At 36.6% G+C, this 22,534-nt stretch overlaps 1 protein-coding gene across 16 annotated transcripts in view; it reads right to left on the reverse strand.

Moving 5' to 3' along the window:
• The window catches only part of ANKS1B (ankyrin repeat and sterile alpha motif domain containing 1B), a 436,519-nt gene that overhangs the window by 184,891 nt on the left and 229,094 nt on the right, over positions 1-22,534 (reverse strand). For 14 of the 16 annotated variants that reach the window (XM_065043836.1, XM_065043965.1, XM_065043826.1 and 11 more), the window contains one exon: positions 15,274-15,380. In XM_065043836.1, coding sequence (XP_064899908.1) covers positions 15,274-15,380 — 107 coding nt within the window. Of the gene's footprint in view, positions 1-15,273; positions 15,747-22,534 lie in introns of those variants that run through there. The other 2 variants (XM_065043902.1, XM_065043896.1) reach the window with 1 other exon arrangement.

The raw sequence follows: 22,534 nt of genomic DNA on the forward strand, positions 1-22,534 counted from the left end.
TTTCTCCCTTTGCAACTTATTCCCAATCCACATATTGTACTCAGATATAGTTCAAATAGCGTGCCCTTTCTTCCTGTTCACGTTCTCTGCTTTATTTACACATTTCTCACTCTTTTGCAAATATTCTTGTATTGTATATCTCAGATAAAAGACAAAGGCAGTAATTAGTGTGACTACCATGGTTCTGTGTTTTGTACCCATAACTGAGTAGTTTGAAGTTACAAATACACAACATGACAGTTTTATACTAATCCATAAATTACTTGCATGTATAATGACAGGCATAATCTTTTACTGCCAGTGAATATAAGAAAAAAGGTCATGCATTTGAAATAGTCTGTTCTCAGAAATATAACTATGTATCTTGTCTCCAAACAAAGCAAGTACTGGCTGTGAAGCTTTAAGTCACATATTGGTCTCATACAGACAGTCCTAGCATCTTGATAATAGCCCTTTGAACTATTCTTCCTGCCTTGCAAATAGTATTTGGTTTCAAGAATCTTCTATGTAAACTTAACTTGTTTTGTTATTTATCTGAGGGGCTGATTATTCTTCCCATTGATGTGCTGCATTTTCTTAAGAATCCAAAGTAACACATTCAAAATTAATGAGACGGCAGCTTGATACATTCTTAGGGTAGTATTACTCGTATGCAGACTGATCCAGTCTCAGAACAGTGTGGAAGGGTTCTGCAATGCTGCTGCACAGCTGATTGTCCAAGTAAACATGTTGGGACACCTGCTGTCAGAGTCCAGCAATCTGACACTGGTGCTTCACATCCCTCAGTCATAGGAAACCTTCATGCAAGTCAGTCTCCTCGTGTGGCACCTTCCCTTCTGTTGCTACAGCAATGAGCGTTTCCATCAACCCATGTCCTACAACAAGGATACTGCACTCCATAACTAATGTTTAAGTAGCCTTTGGGACCTCTCCCTGCCCAAATTCAAGCAGTTATTTTACTAATGCTTTGCAGATTCCTTTGTGAGCAAGCTAAGCTTTTTCTAATTTAACTTTCTTTGTGATAAACGTTCCTAATGGTTCCTGATTAACATCTGTGAGTCTTCTGCCTTTAATATCAAGTCCAAACCAGACCACTGCTACCAACAAGCTGAATACTAAAACTGTGTGCTCCTGATCTCGTGACACAAGATTGTGGAAGACTGTAACTTCACTTAGTATAATTTCTATATTTCAGTATACTTTCTTAAAAGTTACCACAATTAATGAAACAGACAAAATAACAGCTGCTGCTCACCACTACACATCAAAGGAATGTTGCAGAGTCATGAAGCTACAAAATACCAGAACAAAGACTGTTCAACACTGGCACACCACCCTTCACCCCAGGATACATATTCTACATGGCACCATACACATGCTATAATTATATTTATGAATAATCCATGAATTCAGTGCAAGGGGATGGATGGTACTTACAAATAAGTTAGCTGATATTTCTTTTTTTAGCCTTTATCATTCTCTCTGTGGGTCCATGTCTTATGTATATAGTTTTTCATTGAAGACCTCACCAGTAAGAATGACTCACTTTCTGTGGACTTTTTATAGACTTGCATTGAAATAATATTAGACAGCCCAAAACCAGGAATTAATATATTTTATAAGACCACTTGAAGACAAGGTGGCATTTTTTCACTCATTATACAGGTAAAGAATTTAAGTAGGACAAATTAGGGCCAGAACTATTAGTTTTAAATCTGTTAGTTTTCAGTGTCTAAATGCAGGGATTGTTTTCTTCCATTTCAATGAATACTTAGTATGTATCTACATATGTAGTCAAAGGACAACCATAGTCAAATTCAGTTTCAGCAGTGAATACTCACACTACAGCAAATCCAAATTCTGTTCCTTCCCTTGCACGTGTATCAAAGGGTTTTCAGTGCAACAGTTTTATCAAAAAAGCTTGTCACAATCTGTAGCTAGCTCTCTAGATAAATCAGCAGACTGAGACACCTTAGAAAACAAAAAAATCTGAATAATATGATACTACCCAAAAACAAGACAGGGTCTGACACTTTTTTCATTCCAAAAGATGCTTACTTTTTTTCATGTATAGCTGGCTGGGCACTATTTAAATTGCCTTTTTTATGAACTGTAACTAGGGTTTATTTTTTGTGTAGCGCTTATATTTCAAGCATAGTAAAAAATCATGGAAAATCATGCTAGGGCTTATTTTGGGGGTAGGTCTTATTTTTGGAGAAACAGGGTACAAAACATGCTGGAGAGCACAGCCAGCTTTCTCCAAGGTGTCAGCTTAAACCCAGCCAAGCAAACTGGCTCTCACTGAGCACCAGCTGTGTTGGGCCAGAGCTGTCACCCAAAGAGTGACAAGAATATCTCTGTGAAAACCAGTCAGTTAAATGTCCCTCTGATTTTGTCCAGGACTCCCTAACATGTTTTAAAATAACTTAGATGTGAAGCAGAAATCCTCCATCCTCCTCTTGGTTTTCTTTTGCTTCCCCAGTTTCTTCTCCCTTCCCTTTCCCCTTCCCCTTCCCCTACCCTTCCCCTTCCCCTTCCCCTACCCGTCCCCTACCCTTCCCTTTCCCCTTCCCCTTCCCTTCCCTTCCCTTCCCCCTCCTGTCCCCCTCCCTTCCTTCCTTTCTTCTTTGCTTTGGAGGCAAAAAAGACACACAGTAATTTCTACTGAGGAAAGAGGAAATGAAGAAAAGGAAGAGATGGGGAACACAAGAAGAGTCCAGTCTGCAGAGATGCTGAAGCAGGGAGAGAGATCAGAAACACAAATGTAATTTGGGAGAGAGGGTCAGACACAGAGAATCTCAGAAATACAGAGAAATGAACAGTGACACCCGAGCAGCTCCAGGAGAGACAAGAGGAATGCTAAGAAACAGTTTCTGCCATGGGTTTGGCTTACAGAACCAATAAAATGCATGATTTCGAGGCTGAAGTAATGACAAAATGCATATATCTAGCTTATGCACCAAAAATGTTCCTGATTCATTTTGTTTGGGGTGCAAAAATATTAATAAGTATTAAATAGTTTTGTTTGCCTGCACTATTTTTAGCTTGAGTCCAATTGTTGCCACCGAATTTATCCAGAACTTAACTGAAGGTATTCAGTGAGATTCCTCAGGCATTCTGGTTACCACTGGCTCCCTCCTGAGAAACTGTACTTTACAGCTACAGGTACTTAGAAACCTGAACGATGAAAGGACAGACACAAGCAGATAATTGGCCACAGTATAGCTCTTAATTTACAGGTATTTCTATCCCAGTATCCTCTCTTGTTTTCATATATGTGGGCCAGCAATATTATGTAATTTCCTAGCCAGATAATTAAGGGAATAGAGAAGCATCTTCCCCAAATTCATAATGCAAATCAAACGCTGACCTCAGAAAAGACCCTTAGATATTTTGTCCTGTGCATTTTCCACAGACCAGGCTGCTTCTGCATGTCCTAGCAAGTGTTTTCTTCATTCTCTTTTCTCCTGAGTCTCCACTTGTTATTGTTCAAGAAGAAAGAAAATCAGCATGAACTTTAAACAAGTACATATATGAATTAAGATGCTATTATATACATAACAGAGTTAAGAGTTGGAGAGAAATCAAGCCATACAAGCAGGAACAGCAGAATTTGCTGACAAAAAGCCTGATATTTTAGGGAACCAAAGATTTGTCTGTATCTGGGTTCTTTGACATAATATTCCACTCTTGCTGCATAAAGCTATTTTTATGGGCAGAAAGTGAAGATCTACTGTTTCTACAGGTAATAAAACAAGTACTTAAAAAACCAGAACGTCAGGAAGTAAAAAGTTCATGGACAGAATAGACACATTTCCAAATTCCAGGAGAGATGGAAAATGAAACAAAATAACTTGCTTTGTCAATTCATAATTCCTTTCTGGCAACAAGAGGGATGCCTAGGGAGTTCAGAGAAGCTAACAGAACTATAATATTCATACTATATTTAAAAATGGATCAAGGCTAAAAACCAACCCAGTATTGTGCAATCTTTTATCTTAACACAGCATGGCAGTTAAGAACTAGTATTTCTTTATAAACACCACCTTAACTTCAAGAAGTGGGCTTTCTATGTGATTAAAAGGGGAGCTGTTTGGAGAAAGCACACCTGAAGCAGTGAAAAAGCTGTTAAACACTGTGGCTACTGAAGAATAGAATCTATCAGTCATTTCAGAGCTTTTAAGGGCTGTAACCAGCTGCACATATATTTGTTTTTAGCATGAGCTATAAGGTTCCAGTGAATAAGATGCAGATTCTTACCACCCTCTTCCCAATTGCAAAAGGGGATTGTGCACAGAGGGCCACTCTTTACCAATTGATGGCTGCTAACTGGGCAGTCAGAGAAAATACTGTTTGGGATTTATATCAGAAAGGTCATTTGATAGGTGTTTATCCAGCATGCTTTTATTTATGCTTTTCTAGTTTTTAATATTTAAACTGACTGTTAGCCCTTGTATCCACAATAAGCTTATCCCTCCACATCTGCCACCTGGGCAAATCTTTTGGCTTTTATATTTCAAAACTTCCATCTAGTTCTGGTTGTTGGATCAAAAAATTTTCAAAGAATTATTATCCAATCAAAGACTTTCAACACAAATCTAGAACAGGTATGGTATGTCTTGCAAATTTAATCCATTGTTGTTTCCATTTATAATGCTATTAAATCATTTGGTTTCAAATAATTCAATAAAATAATGCACAAGATAATAATAAACATCTGAAACATGAGATTTCAGTTAAGTCATGGGTTTTATGTACAAGTGTATGTACCATCAGCTTCATCAGTACCAGCCAGCCTAAAACAAATGCAGTATATTTTTGCATGGAGATTTTATCCCATCTGCACACTAATTTGAGCTTAATGAGGGACAGCAAAAGATACAGAATATAATTCATTTCATAGTGAAGAAAATGTGTTTTAAAGTCTACAGTAGTATATACTATTTGGGGAGTAAAATAGCATCACTTGTTTTCCTGCAAATATATTTCAATTGGGAGTGGACTAAGACCAGAGACCAGGTGAGAATTTAATTGGGAGACCTTGTATTTACAATGAATAAAAGCTCATTTTTAAAACAATAAATTATGCTTATGTGAAATAAAATCATGGTTAAGGCAGTTTGCTTTATTTGCACAGGGCCTTCAGCAGTTGAAGAATTTCTCTTTTTTCCCATTAAAAGTCAAGAACATCAACTTTTTTTAGAACTGAATCTTTGCCTAGACCCATGTAAAACATGTATGCAAAGTTTTTCAAGGTGACCTTTGATGCACAGTGCTCAGCTTCTGAAAAATTGTGATGAAAGTGTTTCTAACTGAATACATTCATTTGTCTAAAGTAATCATCTGAAGTGTTATCCTTTTACCTTTTCTAACTCTTCATATCTTCATTTCTAAAATGCAAATACAAATGAGAAGCATGTTTGGATGTTAAAGTACTTTAGAGAGATAACGCAATTCTAGTGTTCCAGGTGAACAACACTAGACAAGTGTAAAGCACTACTGAATGAAAAGAGAAGGCAGTTTGGGGGGTCTCATCATTGTTTCAAACATCCATTGGGCTAAGGTTGTAAAGTCATTAAGCAATTAAACATTAGAAAAATAAAAGAAAGTTTTATTTTTAACTACTAATTCCTTGAAATGTGTGCTTGTGCACACTCAGATCTCAGTACACTGAATGAGGAAGGAATTTTGAGGGAGACAGATTAGTAGAGAATCCTATGATTGAAGACTATATCATAAGGCATATGAATGTGAGGGACGAACTGAGGCTGCACAGGTACTGTAATTCTCAAATTCTTTATTTCTGAGCATGTGGAATTTCTCACCCTAATGAATTACCTTTTTGTGTAATGTGTGCCTCTGTGTGTGTGTGTGAGCGCATGTGTCAATAGGCAGAACAGACAGGACATTGTGCAGAATGTACAGTATGTTGATAAAAGCTTCAAGGCTTGCATTGCTTTTAAAAAAGGTTAAATGTACTGGTCTTGGTGTTGGCACCATAACCAATACATACACATGGCGTACGGGAGAAGGAAATATTCTCACCAATGTGTGGGCAAACAGAAGACCTCTAAACTGAAGGAGAAAATCTTTAGGTGCCCAGGAAATTCAGAAGTATTCAAGGAAACAATACCAGGAATGCCTTGCTTACATGGCAATTCTGGTACATCACATAATAGAACAGCTTTTAAAAAAGTAGCTCTAGTTCTACTAACAAAATTAAGCTTGTCTTACTTGTTGAAATTTTTATTATTTTTGATAGAAGGAAAGCTTCTCATCTACATGATGAGAGGCACAATGCATTTGTTTCTTTACTGTTTTCCCTTAAATATTCTGTTCATCTCCCAACTGCGCAGTTACTTCATTTATTCTTTCCATTATGACCCATTACAACATTCTGTTCACTTTCCCATTTTCTCCCCACCACACTTGGTAGAGACGATGGTAACTATCTGTTGCTAATGACATTGCCATCCATTTCCTTCTTGAATAAGGCACTACTTGTATGGTGAAATGTTGAAGACAAAGAGGTCAAGAGTCTGGAAATCTATACTGAGGATGAATCCTGTGATCTGAAATATATATTGGTACTATGTTTGTATTTTAATTGTCCTTTATTAATTCATTAATTCTCCAGGAGTTGTCAAAGATGATTGATAAAGGATCTAGTATTTCCTCTTCAGTTTCTTAAGACTTTTCATCAAACATCACCTAACCTAGATGATTCAGATCTTTTATCTGCTTGCAGTATGATTACTCTCTCTCTTCCCCTCCCTCTCCAGTATCTCAGTGGTCTTCATTAACACTATATTTCCCTAACTCTCATACTTTGTTTTTATGCTAAGACTAAAATGACTCTTATCTGACATTCTTAATATTCCTTTTAGCTGTAGCATATTGATAAAACCTTTTCTGAATGTATTCTACTCACATAGTTAATGAAGTGTAATTTTCTCACCTACATTTTCCTTGTTGTATCTTGGTTATTTACCTATTCTTTCATGATATATTCTCTCTTTATTTTAGATTGTTTCTATTTTGTTTATCTGCATTAACACTTGCTCATATAACTACTCAAGCTCTTTTTACACCACCTAGTCTTCCTTCATAAAGGATAACATGTCCAAGAATCTTATGTTTATTTCTAGTTACCCATTAATCTTTACCTGATAACTCCTTTGGAATCCTACAATGTAATTATCTGTAATCAAGCTCCCCCATACTGCTGTGTCTTTCATATATCTTTAACCTAGTCACAGAAGTCTGTTATTGCTTGAGATTAATTTACCTGTTGCTCTAGATGCCATTTAATTATTTCTTGTTGGACAATATTGCTCAAAACAGTAATATACACAACTGTATATTGTATTCCTTTTTAAATTCCGTTTACTGTGTGTGGGTTTTCTCATTTTTATTTTATTAAGAAGTATTCCCATATGAAATAATGAAGACTAAACTGTAACTTTCTACTACATACAGACCAGTGGTTTTAAGTCTACCATTCCCTTCCTTTGCAAAGCTTTCCATTATTTACCTACAATGTAAATACAATCCTTTGAATGCTCGGTTTTTCACCCTGAAGAGTAAAAACTCAGAATTTCTGCCTCTTCTAACCTTTAAACATTTTGTTACTTTTCATGAGTTTTACAAATTATAATGTTTTTCATATCTTTCATAAATTATGAAGAATAGCATTATACACATCATTCTATAAACAAACATTTCTACCTCTTGAAGATTTAGCATCGTCCTTTTCAGTAAAAATATCAGCTGTTTTTTGCCTTAAATAAACACTTAGCATGAACATTATATCAGCATTACATCTCTTATCAGTTATTAAAATGTCATGCTTTGTTATGCCATTATTAAAATTTTCACTTGCTTTATCAACCTAACTTTCAGATGAAGTATTTTCTACTAGTTTATCATAAACTTTTATTTGGGGCCAATAGACAATTCCTCACATGCAGTCTCAGAATACAGTTCATCAGTGTTTGTACACTGAGATGAAGGCCAGTCTCTGCACTAGGTGGGCTTTTAGCTCAAGTACATCATTTCACATTAACTTTCAACATATTGTTAGAACAGATGGGACTAATTCCAGTCCTCAAGTACCATACTCACAGATTAAGTAGTTTAACTTCTAGTGGTGGCTGTACACGCAATGGCTTTCAACATCTGGATTTGGCTTTCTGTCCTTAGTGGGGGCAAGCCTGAGCCCAATACATTGATATGTACATTGGATAAGTTCTTTTGTCTCAGACCGCTGTAGAGTGAGCTTTCCAAAGAGGTACATATGCACTGGATGTCACTAACCTGAGTGGCAGAGGTGAGTGGAAGGGTATTGCACTGCATATACTGGCACCTGGATTGTCTACTAGGTGTACAGCTTGAAGTCCAGCCGGTGTGCCTTGCATGTACAACCTTGTGTGGAGTAAAATTTAAATAGAGATGGACAAATATTCCAGAACAAACAGAGAAACCCTCACCTGAAGGTTAACTTAGCAGAACCTGGCACACAGGCCAGTGGACCCATCCCTGATTATACCTACAACGTAGAGCTGTTGAGACAGATTTAGATGAAAACATACTCCCTCTTCCTCTCAACGATTCCACCATACCCAGGATGCCTTAATTAAGTCAACAGTCTGAGGATGAGTTCTTTATGAATCAGTTGTTCAAGTGAAACACACAAAAATTCTATCTTGTTTCTCTTTCCTCTGTTGAGCAATCTTATTGCCAACATTTTCATAAAGTCCTTTGTCAAGTGCAGGATCAGTCACCAGCATGCAGCACCTGACTCTCTCTCCCTCCCTCCCCTCCTCCATATATAGATTATACATATGAAGCAGATTTGTCTAAAATCCCTTTCTTTCCACTGGGGAATGTGCACTGCCTCTCCAGATCTGCATGCACTCACACTGGATGATGAAGAATGGTCTGAGACCTCAAGACAGAAAGAGCAAGCAATTATTTACACATGCAATATTGAGGAGTACATTAATAAGTCCATCCATCTCTCAACCCATTTGAGGAATACTATGACAGAAGTGTTAACTGGATCATGTGGAATGGGATTATTTGTTAGACCTGCTGCTATTGCAGGATGACAGGTCCAGTCTACAGCTCAGGCACCCACTTGAGCTATCCTTTGCAGGTTTTATAGTAAGAATCCCTACTAGGATGAAAAAGAAGATCTTGAAGCCTCAGAGCTTGATGTTCTGAGAGAGGAGAAGAACCTCTAATAAAAGGTTTTCTTTCTGATGAACACGAATGGATTCTAGCCCAAACTGAGCTATCAAAATTTTTGTGTCTACATGATAGGCTAAGGAGACCAAGTAAAAATATCAATAAAGCCTAGACAATGATTCAGCTGACCAGATGAATCTACTTTAATTTATCCTAAAATAAGTACCCTAATAGTTAGTCAGCCAGTCAGTTAAATAGCATTCTATGCTCCATTGGCTTCAGTGGCTGATTAGATGCTTCACCTAGTTGCCCACAGATATGACTTTAGAATCATTTGAAGTGCTGCAAATGTACATTGCCTGGAATCCAGCTGAAGCTCCAAATGTATATGAGTTTTCCATAGATCCTTTATCATATACTCCAAGCCTACGCAGATGTCTCAGTCATCTCATGTGATTCCAATATGTGGGCAACTGAACTGAGTCCTAAAAATCTACTGACTGGTACACCGGTAGATGTGTGTATTTGAACTCTGTCCTACTCTATGTTTGGCTAACAGGTTGGACCAAGGGAAGAGCTGGTCTGCCTCAGAAGCCACAGTTGCAAAAGGTTACTGAGATGAAGGAAAGGGAGCGAGCAGAGTGACCAAGAGTCAGTTTGCTCAGGGAAGAAGCCAGGGCCACACTGGTACTGAGAGGAGCTCCACATTTTTAGTGTTGTGTTCTGTAGTTCTGCCATGAAACTAAAAGCAAGTCCTGGACTTTGCAAGTAACAGCCACATGAGGAGATTGAAACTTGCGTTTGCAGGCATATATTCTAAGATTTTACTAGATGTACAGAAAATATTAAACCACAGCTTATTCCAGCATCAGTGGGACTTAATATTCCTTCTACTCTGCTAAAAATGTGTCTTGCTGCGTATCACTGCCTGACAGTTCTAAGGTTCCCTTAAACAGTTCTTCATTTCTGAGTAAACTGCACACAGACAATACTTTCTAAATGTTCTTACACTTCAGATGATGCATGAGTGCCCTGATGAGTCTCTGCAGCAGCTGTTATGGGCCTGGATAGCTCAGAGTCTGGGTGTTCCAAAGGTTATCTGCTCTCCTAAGCATATTAGGACTAGAACCCTTGTCAACATTGGCCTCCTTTTCATCATTGCAGCACGACTAATTTAAGAAAGGTGTTGGCAGACTGACTCACCCTTTCAAGCTTTCACCTAATGCCCAAATTATCAATGACTGTACAGGTATTTTTGGATAAAAACTGTGGTGGTCTCTACAAGTACAGGACTTGGAGTCAATGCACATAAAGAATTTCTTTCATGTGTATTTCACTCTAGAGGAATAAAATTGCTTCTGTCCCTTATACTTGATACAGAGTTTAAGATCCCCTAGAGAGAATAAAGGCAAGAAGAATTACTGGGTGTTCCAAGACAGCTAATCCCAGAAATGACACCTGTGAGAGGGCAGTCTCCAGATAAACTTCAGCTGACTAATGAAACAAAGAAAGAAATGAAAAAAGAAAGAGAGAAAGAGAGAAGGAGGAAAAAAAGTCAAAACTGAACTCAAAACTAAATCCAAAACAGGCACCTAAGGAGAATTGAGAGGGTAGTCCATGCCTAGCACTGTGAAACCAGGTAAATACTTGTTCAGGTAAGTTCACAGGATGAACACAAACACAGAAAATTATTAGAAAGAAAATAAATTCATTTGCAACTAAAATACTAGGTGGAAAGTCAAGACATCTGTACTCAGTCCCTAGACATGTCACAAGCTCCTTGTGACCCACAACATTTAAGATTCATTTCAGCTGCATAAGCATCAGGACTCTAGAGCTGTCTGAGATGCTTGGTGGTATCACACCTGGACTCCACCTGATAACCATGAAGGGGCTGGCTGTCCTCAGTAATAATGTCAGCTCTGTCTGGATCTCCTGGATTCCCCACAGTATCCCAACTGGTACTAGATAGCCACATTTAAGCAACTGAATTGACCTGTTAAATGTTATGCTAGTAGTTATTTCAAGAACTAGTGCCTCTTATCTCAAATGTATAGGCAGTTTTAAATTCTGCCCTGCAGTCACTCTATGCCTCAGTTTCCCAACAGTGAAAAAGAGAGAATTTTAAAAAATACTTAGATCCTCAGACAATGAAAGACATTTAAGTACTTGAAAGGGTAGAAGTGCATGCCCGTAAGTACACAGCAGCAATGAAAGTCTCCTGTCTAATGCCAATTCAGATTATTAACTGTTACTACTGAACAATATTTTGGAATGTCAAAAAATATAGTAAAATGCTTCATATTTTTCTGTTAACTCATTTTGGTTGCCCAGTCCCTGTTTCTCTCATACAGTGTTTTATAAATCTTTTTAAGATATATTATCTTCATCAAATTGTAATATTAAGCAAGTGATAAAATTTCAGAATATCTTAAACAATTAGAACAATTTATAAATAGATAGTCATACGCAGTCCTTAATCAGAACTAGTCCCCACTGGGTAGTTATTTGATTGAGCTGCTTTTATCTCTGTGAATCCAGAATGAAGTCTTTGATGAAGCTCCAGAGTTGTAGAAAGCTGCATGCAAGGACCTAGTAACCTCACACATTTGTATATTTTCATCTGTTTCTCTGCAATTTAACTTTTTTTTTTCCCCAGCATACTAAGCTATGTCGGCCTGCTAGTCTGCATAAAGATTATAGCTTCTCCCAGGAATGTCCATGAACCTATGTATCAAAAGATGATAATGGATTCATTTGGTTTCCTTATCGTTTGTATCTAGTTTATATACTGTAATTTATGACTGATCTAATTGTTTTCTTGTGGTTTAAAATTAAATGCAAAACAGCATTTAACATTGTGAAACTGCAGTATCATCTGCATCTTCTAACACAGAGTATCTCTGCATCAAGTCACTACAAATTTTTACATCTGAAGGACACTGCAGCCTATTACACAACACATGATCAAAGTTAATAATGATTGCATATGTATATATAGATATGCAAGTATGGTTCTACTCCTACAAGCGCACATGAGCTAAGTTTTGAGACTGAATCTGCCTCGGGCCTACTAGATGTTATGCAAGTGTCATTCCTGCACGACACTAATAATAGGTAGGAATTGCACTTGCTCTGTGCGCAAACACTCTGTAAGTAGAAATAAAGTAGTTCACAAAGACAGATCTAGTTTTTTAATACTATGTTTCAAGCTATTTTTAAAACATATATTGATGAAATGCAGAAAAAATATTCACACTGTGAAATGTGAGATGTTTGTTACTATAAAGTCCACACACTTCAGGTAATAGAAACAAATCTATCTAATTCTAAGCACAGCCTCGTGAATAACTTTTCTAATGCCCAAGGGGAACTAAACACAAAGAGTTAATTTCTATGATCTAATGAATGATTAACCGTGAAATCTTTTTATCTGAAAATCATCTTTTAATTAGAATGCTAATTTAATTAATAGAATTTTGCTGTTGAGAGTAGTATAAATAGGATGTATTTGTTCTCAGATGTATGTTATTCCATGGACATTAATTATATCATTGTTATATTCCCTCTTCTGTTCTCAACATCTAGTAAGACCTGTACTACTAAATCATACTTAATAGGAGTTGTTGCTTAGGCAACAGAATGAATAGATGCAGGTCAGAATGTGCTTACAGAAAAACAAAAGCAGAAGTATGGCACAGAATAAAGAATAAATATGTCTAACTGATTTTTACTGCATTGAAGTATTAGAGTTGTTCAATGTAAAGTGCCTAACCTATCTGAAACGCTTAATTTAATAAGCCTGTAAAATACATCTTAATATGTAAGCCAGTTTAATAAAGGTAAAGCAGTTCTCTCATTAAGGAAGACTATCACATATTTAAGTTTGGAGTAATCTGATTTTTTCTCTTAGCATTGCAGGTCTTTCTCTCATATTCCTACAAAATTTTGAAGTTTAATTTTTTCTTTAACATTTTGGTTAGAATGGAAAATATTTTTAAAAACACTCATTTAAATTTTCAGGAGAGGCTTTCCTTACATAATGCTGATATATTAAAAAGAATGATACGTAAAGAAATTAGTGTTTTCTGATCATTTTTATTTCCAATAAAATATGGGAACTATTCAATTTCTGGTACAAAGAAAAATTAAAATATATAACAGCATGATGAACAGTGTGAAATCAATAAATTAGGAATTATTACTGAAATAATACATTTTTATTACTTGGCAATTTTCCAGCATTTTGCTTATCACTGGATTTAAGAGTCTAATCTTCCATTCACTTACGCACGCTGCCCCAACTAATATTAAAAGTAATTTGTATTTTACCTGCGATATTTATTTTGAAACAAATCACTTCAGAAAAGGTTTAAATTCAAATGACTGGAAAACAGTAGCTAACACAGGCAGGCATAACTTAATCTGCCTGATACCTGAAGAGTTTGTTTTGTGTATTGAATAACTGAATCTTGTGTATTATTTGTATGTTTACCTAAATATATTAATAAGAGATGTAGGAAACGAAGTTTCATAAATTCCCCCAGATTGTGGTTCAGGCCCCTCCAGAGCCAGAGGACGACTGGAAAACCCTCTAGGACAGTTTCTTTGGCTTCTCTGGTGCTCATCGTTTACCTGGTGTACCCCTGTGCATTTGTTATGCCACCTACAGCTTCTTGTGAACAATTTCCCTCCATAATCTCTTTAAGACTAAACAATCACCTATTATGTAACTAACACCAGAACATATATATATATATATGTGTGTGTGTGTGTGTGGTTATATTTTGGGAAACTGTCGTTGAAATGCATTTTGAAATCTTTTCTTTTTTACATTGCTGGGCTGACAGCACACCTTACAGCTTTGTTTGCAAGAACATTGAAAGGTAAAGATTCTAATGATTTTTACTGCTATAATTAAAAGATCACATGGCAGCCATGTAAAAACAGTAAGGAACCTCTACACTGTTATAATGTGGAAATGGCAGAGATCTGTGCCTTAATTTTCTGATCAGTAACCCATTTGGCATATAATGATGTTGGCAAAAGAAATTAAATAGGAAAAATACAACTCATGATGATTTTATAGTCATAATATCCATGTTGTTTCACTTCTGTTTCTTATATGCCAGGTGTAAGTTATGAAAAGTTAGAACTGCTCCAACATACACAGGGTTACTAAAAATGTCTTAAAATGGAGTAATTAATAATATTTTAAGCTCTGATACTTTATAAGAAATGTAGTCAGGGTTTTTGCAAGGGGTTCAAGGAATGAGAATACTGAAGCATGTAGAAAATGATTATATAACAGCCTGACAAGTAAGCTTCTCTCTTTACTGTCAATATTCATTTCAGTGGAAAGTTTGTGCATGACAGGTCTGTGTTACTTTACACCACATGGTAATACTGTAAATTCTGAAGTACATAAAAATGTATTTCATTCAAATGTTCCTGATAAATGCCTAGAGTTAAAACATGAAAATGGAACTATTAAAAGGGATGCATTACTTTTCCACACGGGCACAGGTTTCAACAAGTGAATCCCATAGCCTGATTATTTAAGATGGAAAAACATTTAACTGAGGCATCTAGAATCACTTGCATAGAGAGCACATCTCATTAAATAATTTTCTGGTATTAAAATAGCTCTCAATGCAAGAATGTCATTGCATGTTATTTAATTATTATTACAATTATGTTAATGTTTAAATAAAAGCAATAAAATGATGTGTTGCAGATAGGGGTGTCTACAGCTTTTACATACTGTGAAAATCCTGCAATGGATTAAAATAACTGTGCATTTTTATTTTTTAATGTGAAGATTGATGAGGGGGAGAGAGAACCTTAATATTCAGTTTTTCTTTTACTGTATTTCTAGCTAGAATATTTTGTAACGTGTACACATTGGAAGTTTATACAAGGACAGTTTATATATTAATTTAGCTAGACACAGAAAAGTGAAACACAAAACAGATCTTCTTAGTGCAATGCAGAATAGCTCCAAGGTTTTTATGAGCACATAAGAGACAGACAAAAAAGGCAGCTACAGTGTATATACACAGCTATGCACAGAAGATTTCTTACCATAAATTGCACATTGTCAAATCCATTAGCCAGCAAGTGGTTTTCATACTGAGGTAGCCCAATATTTTCCAACCATTGTCCCACTGTCTGGACAGGGCATCGGGGTCCTGTAGGAGGGTGAAGAGGGAGGCGTTTAAGCAACGAATAACCATCCACTGGATAATAGCGGTAGTCCTGGGCTGAGAGGTGGCATTGCCACATCGTGTTCCTGGGAAAGTTGGTATCAAAGGAGCCCGCCAGCTTCACAGATTAATGTTTTCAGCAAGCAGAAAAGTCAGAAGTAAAACATAGTTTACAGGGCAGTATATAGCGTAAGATCTGATCCTAGCTCTACATTTCTTAGTTATTAATCTTTACTACAGACCAGTACGTCATACAGTAGGGGAAAAAAAAAAAAAGGCATATCAAGCTGTCAGCTAAGCTGTTCTCCGTTATATGTGATTGTTGGAATACTCCACAATGAGCAATGCACTGCCAGCAGCAAGAATTCTTTTTATCAAGTACTCCTACACTCATCAGTATGCAGCTCCATGCTTCTTGCTCCCCCTCGCTCTCTCCCCTTCATTACCCAGCCTAGGCTACACCTCGCATTTTCAATAATAGCCATCAGATAAGGCAGATTTTTTTTTTTGTCTGCAAGCTGTAAGCCTGCTGCTGCTGGTTCCTCCTACACACCCATCCAAGCGTCAATCTTGAATGATGAGAGCAGTCAAAACAAATGCAGAAAATAGCCAGATTCAAAAGCAACCTAGAGCACTTAAATCTGAAGAGAATCTTCATACCAGTTACACTTTACATATCTGTTTGTTGTAGATTTTTACGTTTCACAAGACGTTAAGAAATGCAATACATAAACTGTAGCCTATGGCATGGTTTGCTATGCCTTCCCCTTCCCCTTATATTGCAAAATAGGCAGGGGTCTGCATCTCTGCTTTTATAATAGCAAAACCCTTTAATGAATCAATAACGAATACATTTCACAGTTTCTCTCCTGTAGTACAGTAAAAGACATAAACGGCACAATAATTTTGGTCAAAGTAATTAGATTATCTGCATGATTTCTTCAACCGTAAAATATTATAAGACACAAGAAAACCTTCATGCGAACATATAATAATTCAACTTGAAAAGGTCACAGTTTCAAATGAATAATTAAAATAATATTTTTACTGAATAAAATCTTAAGTTTATATCCTTTTCTTACAAAAATGTGAATGATAGCAGGCAGACATATAAGATTTGCATGATTTCTAGAAAGGATGTATATTTTATCAACTATAGCTGGAAAAAATAATAAAAGATGATGAATTTAAAAATAAAGCAAAGTTCATTTTCTGCACAAGAAACAAATAGCTCATGATGTATTTTCCATCAATGTTCCATTTTTGAGACAGTTTCTCTCAAGATGGAAATATTTTACACTTTTTTTCTGAGAGGAATGTTTACTAAACTTTTGCTTTTCACAATGGGGTCAAAGGATTTAGGAAAAAAGGCAGAAAATGGATATACTCATGGTACAGTTCTAAGAATCCTGTCCAGTATAACTTCATTTATTGAAGACATTAATTACTTTATTTGTTTTTCTTGTCCATTGTGAATCTCAAGCAATTACCATCTCTAAGGAGGAATTTAATTCCAGGCATAAGGAAATTTCTATGTATCTGTCAAGGGCATCATTTGGGATTGATGATACTATGGCAGAAAACTGTTTCACAGAAATCTGAACCTACAGTCTGACCATCATGTTCTAATACAAAGTCTCTGCAAATGACATGCAGAGGCTCCCTGAGCAGTTGCAGAACAGACGTCAAACTTAGCTGGATATTTTATATTAACGTTATAAGAGTTTCAACTCCAACCTAACTAGTCCTTGGACTAAAACTGGATGGATGACCTTTCACTTTGCTATTGCTGCTTCATTATGTCTCTCAAAAAACTACTGAAGGTAGGTGCTGGTAAATCTGTAACTGCTGAAGAAACTTTTGGGAGTTTTCCCAAGTCTTTAAAAACAATAGCATGAGAATCTATGCAATATAGAGCATATATTTTTGGTAAGTGTACACCGTGCACAAATAGCTAAAGTTACTTCAAACAGTTTAATGCATAATTTATTTTTTTCAGAGAAAGTAGATATATCAAATTGATAGGAATGTAGGTCTCCTGGAGATACAGATGCATCTGTTCACACCTGTCTGTAAATCTTTTTCTACTGTGAATCAATATCTTTGTACATAGATGGAGCATAATCCCTTCATGGTTGTGCCCAGTCAGTAGTAGGGCTGTAAGGAGGAGGGTAAGATATGTTGAGTTGAAATATAGTGGACTTCCCTTGGGTAAGCAAATTTGAAAGGCTGGGCAAGGTCTACAAAGAACAAATTAAGAGCAAAATTATGTTAAACAAGGGGATAATTAAATCCGTGCTGAATTTTTCTCAGTTGACTGAGAAATCATGAGTTCCTCTGAAAAGGATTCCTGAATTGTCTTTTCCTTTCCTCCATACGCAGAAAAAAATTATATCAGACTGAGACCTAGTAAAGCATAATCCCACTCGTCGAAAGGCTCATGAATGATTGACTCCTATATTTCCTATACATGCATAGACACAAATGTCTCTGCATCTTGTGTCCCTCAGCAACAAAAATGTTCTGCCCACAACAGCAGACAGCTGATAATCAATATAACAGTTTCATGGTCAAACTGCTTCTTCCTTACCTTACTATAAACAGCATGGAAGTCATGCTGCCAGTCATGAAAAGTGCTTGGCTCAATGCCTAGCAACAGTGTAGGCAAAATTCAGTTTTTCAGTGGCTCCCCAGACACATTTCCTTATGTAGCTGTTGGTACTGCATCTAACTATCTCCAGGGCCCCGGCACCGGATGATTATAGCGCTGTCGGTCCTACTGTGCACCCTCCTCCGACTCTGTCCCCTGCCAGTATAACTACATGTCTGAGCCCATCAACACAACATAAGGTTGCTCAGCAAGGGGAAAGAAAATAAGGAGAAACACAGTCAGGTTGCCACCTTGTCCATTTCATTGCTAAAGTATCCTGCTATCTGCAAGACTTTTTTCCCCTCCTTCTTTCACTAAAGGCAGTAGTAAGGCAAAGAAAGGTACAGAGTAAAGCCAGGAATGTGGAGATTAGGGTCTGCAGCTCTTTAGATCTCCTTGTTCTTTGCCAGTCCAGGAGGCTTATATTAGGGAGGCTGCTTGGGCAATTTTTCTGAGCCAATGAAGTGGAACCTGGAGCAGGTTCTATTGCTTTGAGACTAGAAGCCTATCTCTTCATTTTGCTAGTCTATAATTCAGTGCCAACCCCACCAGTGCTCTGCTGCAGGCACTGCCTACTTTGCCTATGCCTAAAGCTGATCCTGATATTGAAAAGAATCATGCAGACTGTATGAGATGGTCTCACCTGTAACACATTTACATGTTACTTTGCTTTCCTATTATTTCAAAGAACATAAATCCAATGTAATCCTTCTGTGATACCACAATCAAAAAAGATGTACCTATTCCTGCATGAGAAAACTGACGCACGAGTCTCTTACAAGGATAGCAATACTTGGTTCTTTCTTCTCCAAGGGAATAGAAGCCGCACATTGAAGTGATGTCTGCAAGAAAGATGCCATCTGGTATGCTATACGATAATTTCTACAAGACGTCTCGTTCCCAATGAGACTCGGAATATCTTTCTTGTGGGGTTTGGAATTGACTGTATCTGTGATATCAGAAAGCACATGATTTCAAACATGTTGTAAGGCAGATTTGCTCTAAATGCAAAGGAATTTAAGTTTTCCTCTATTTTATTGTCTCTGCTGTTAACAATGTGGATTTTTCTTTCTTGGCTTCTTTTTATTTTTTTGAGTGAGGAAATGAAAGAAATGCAGGGATTATTTGCAGAGGAGGTTCTCCCCTAGTTATGGATAGATCATTATAAACCATTTTCTTAGGTAGGTCAATACCTGTTGAACATTGCTAAATACTTCTGGTGCTAAGGAATCATAAACTGGAGAATTTTAGTAGATACTAAGAATTTTCTCAGCAGAGACTGTACCACAATATGAAAGGATGAATCTTTTAAGTAAGTTGGCATCCGGCTTAGCATCGCTGGAGAAGAAATTGATGCTACAGTAAGTCCTGTAAACTTTGTAATTTTTTTTTTTTTTTTTTAATTAAACTTTCAGCCTTGTTCAACACTAAATGAGGCATCATTTTCCTCTTTGTATTTATGATTTCAGCTGGATAACAAAGTTCTCTCTCAGAACTGCAACAGAACTTGTGATACAGCAAAGTTAGTGTGACTGGGTGTTCTACTGAATAAACAAACAACATGTATTCCTGGAGAGGAGATAAGAATAGCTAGGAACAGGATGTTGTATGAGAAAAACTATGCCTAACATCCAGCAGACAAATATATAATTAAAGCAAGTTTATTATGGGAGAAGTGTAGTAGGCTACTCAAACTGCTTAGATTTCAAATGATCTTTTTCATAAAACTCTGAAAAACTCGGGTGCCTTAAATAAAATCTGTAACTTCTGTCAGCAAGCTTAGCTCTTTGGAAAGTGATGATGCCACTTTGGATGATCATGTTTGGTGAGGCTGAATATTTTCTTGAACGTGCTTTTAGAGACATTTTTCATGGCATATACAGAAACAAAACAAAATCAATAGAAACAGCTTGAATTTAAATAACACTATCTAGTATCTATAATCTAAAGGTTACATTCCATTGCTTATGTGTGGCTCAGAATGCACAAAAATAACTCTCAGACCACAGCTAATGCAAGCTAATGGAAGAACTCTCATTGACTAGGAAAATCATCCTCACAGTTCTTTTCTGAATTTTATACTGATATTTAACTGTACATTACCACTATGTAAGTACAATAACTGTATCTATAATAACTATGAAGTGAGCAAAGACAATTCATTTTATTTGACAGATGAGTTGTCAACAGTGAACTGTACTTTGTGAACCACATTGGCCTTTCTATGAGTTTGTGCTTCTGACTGTTGATGTATGATTTAGCCAGGAACAGCTCAAAGTACTCTACTCCATCATAAAACATATGTTTATTACAGACACTTCAAAGTTAGGATATTTTTCATGTTTAGTTGATTGCTTTGGCAATTTCAATTTAATCTCCTTCAGAACCCACCCTGTTCAGTAAATGAGGGACAGATCTTACTGGAAAACTAAAAGGTCTGTTTTCTAGAGCACAGCCACTGGACTAGGACTCAGTGCACCTTATTCTGTTCAGGACTTGTTATGGTGCTGAGCAATATATATATATATATGATATATGGTAACAGATATCACCATACAGAATGCTTAAGATACAATTAGTCTTTCTAGATTCTGATTTTGTATTTTAAATGAATAATTTTGGGGGGATAATTTATTTCTAAAGTTAACAGGAAATCAAACGATATTATAACACATAGTGCTGTAATAGCCACAATTTCAATCAGATTTATATCCTTGACCTACAGAGCAGAAACAGAAGATGCAACCTACTGAACTGCGAGAATTAGTTCAGAACAGATGGATGTTTCACAGTGAGATTGCATCGGACCACACCACAGCTTCATCTAGCTTCAGCCATTCACTGACTTCATTAACAGTGCCTACTATTAGATGCCTACAGAAGAGCATAAGAATAAGTTGGACATGTAGTGGTCCTTTCTTAACATTTTCCCAGCTTCCAGCAATCTGCAGCTCAACGACTTCCTGAAAGAGAAATAGTGTCTTTATGCTTAATAGTTCTTCATGGATTTTTCTGCCAGTTTGGTGGTTGATGAAATGTACTGGGAGAAAAAGGGTTGCACGGACAGCAGGATTCATCTTCCACCCTCCCCCTGAAACTGTTCCATGGGAAATGGAGGAAACTGAGGGAATGTCTCTCTGCCTCTTGGGTGTCCCCAAAAAGGTACTTTGGAAAGATACAGTTAAGATGCAATTAGAGTTCAGCTGTTTTCTTTGCCCCTCTTCATGAGCACTGAAGGAGCTTGTACTGCTGAAGACAGCATTGAGCAGGTGACAGGAATCCATATCTCAGTATATCCCCACTATACTATCGAATTATTCTATCTAATACAAATTGCTTTGGTAGGACAAAAAGCTTCCAGTCGCCTGTCATTTTTTTCAGGAATGATCTTCACATCCAAGAGGGAAATGTGTACATCCTTATTCTGGCTATTCTAGTTTCTTGGTGCAATTTCTGTGCTTGCCTCAGGTACTTCTACAGAATAATAGTAATAGTACACTTACCACCTATGAGTAATCATTTTCACTGTTTGAGACTAGTAAGAAAAAAAAAAAACCACCTTGAAAATTTACATGACACCATGACCAATCAAAACATTTTATTTAATTCAGTAAAGATTTTAGACTACTGTTAAAAACTAGTATACTAAGTGTATTTATATAAAAACATATACTAAGTGTATTTATATAAAAATGTATACTACATAGTCTTGCTAAAAATACTATGCAAGCCAAATCCTTTATGCTATAATTTCTGGCACCATAAAAACAAATTTATGTTATTTCAAATTTGAGCAAATCTTTGTAAGCAACACTGGACTAGCAAAGAAGCAGAACTGAGTAATGGAGAAATATGTGACAAAACTGTTCAAAGAAGGCTTGAAAGAACACTTACTGCACAGAGACATCTCAAGTTAAATACAGCTGTTAAATAAACGGTAACCATAATTTCATAGACTTGGTAACCACTGCAAGGTCCTGTGGAAAGCTGTGCAAAGAAGACTCCTGTACTGACACTGCAGTTTATATCTTTGAAATTATGAATCTTAAAAGTATACATGATGGAAGTTTGAGGATTTCTCCTGGGGTTATTTTACAAATCAGATTCAACTTGAGACTGTGTGGCACTTTGTCTTCAGTTTTCTTTTGCTAGTTGGGCTCAGAAGCTTCTTTGCCCCCGATGCACCAGATTTTAGAGTGATCTTTAACAGTTGATCAGGCGAATTCCCTTCTGTCCCTCTTGTTCTTTCTAGATTCTTTTAGTAATTTCTTTTCTACACTCGCTATGTACGTCTCTTCTACTTATTCTCCTTGTAATTTATGATCATTTGCTCTTCTGTCATCCTTCATCTGCAGCTACAACAATCTGTTGTTTTGTTTCACATCTGCCTCTCTCCTTTTAATTATTTTTTTCTCCCATTCCCCTTTCAAACCTTTTAAAACAGGTAAAAACTGTTCTTTTTAAAATAAAATCACTTATCTGAGATTAA

The sequence above is a fragment of the Columba livia genome, chromosome 1 (assembly GCF_036013475.1).
Source record: "Columba livia isolate bColLiv1 breed racing homer chromosome 1, bColLiv1.pat.W.v2, whole genome shotgun sequence".
NCBI classification, from domain to species: Eukaryota; Metazoa; Chordata; class Aves; order Columbiformes; family Columbidae; genus Columba; species Columba livia.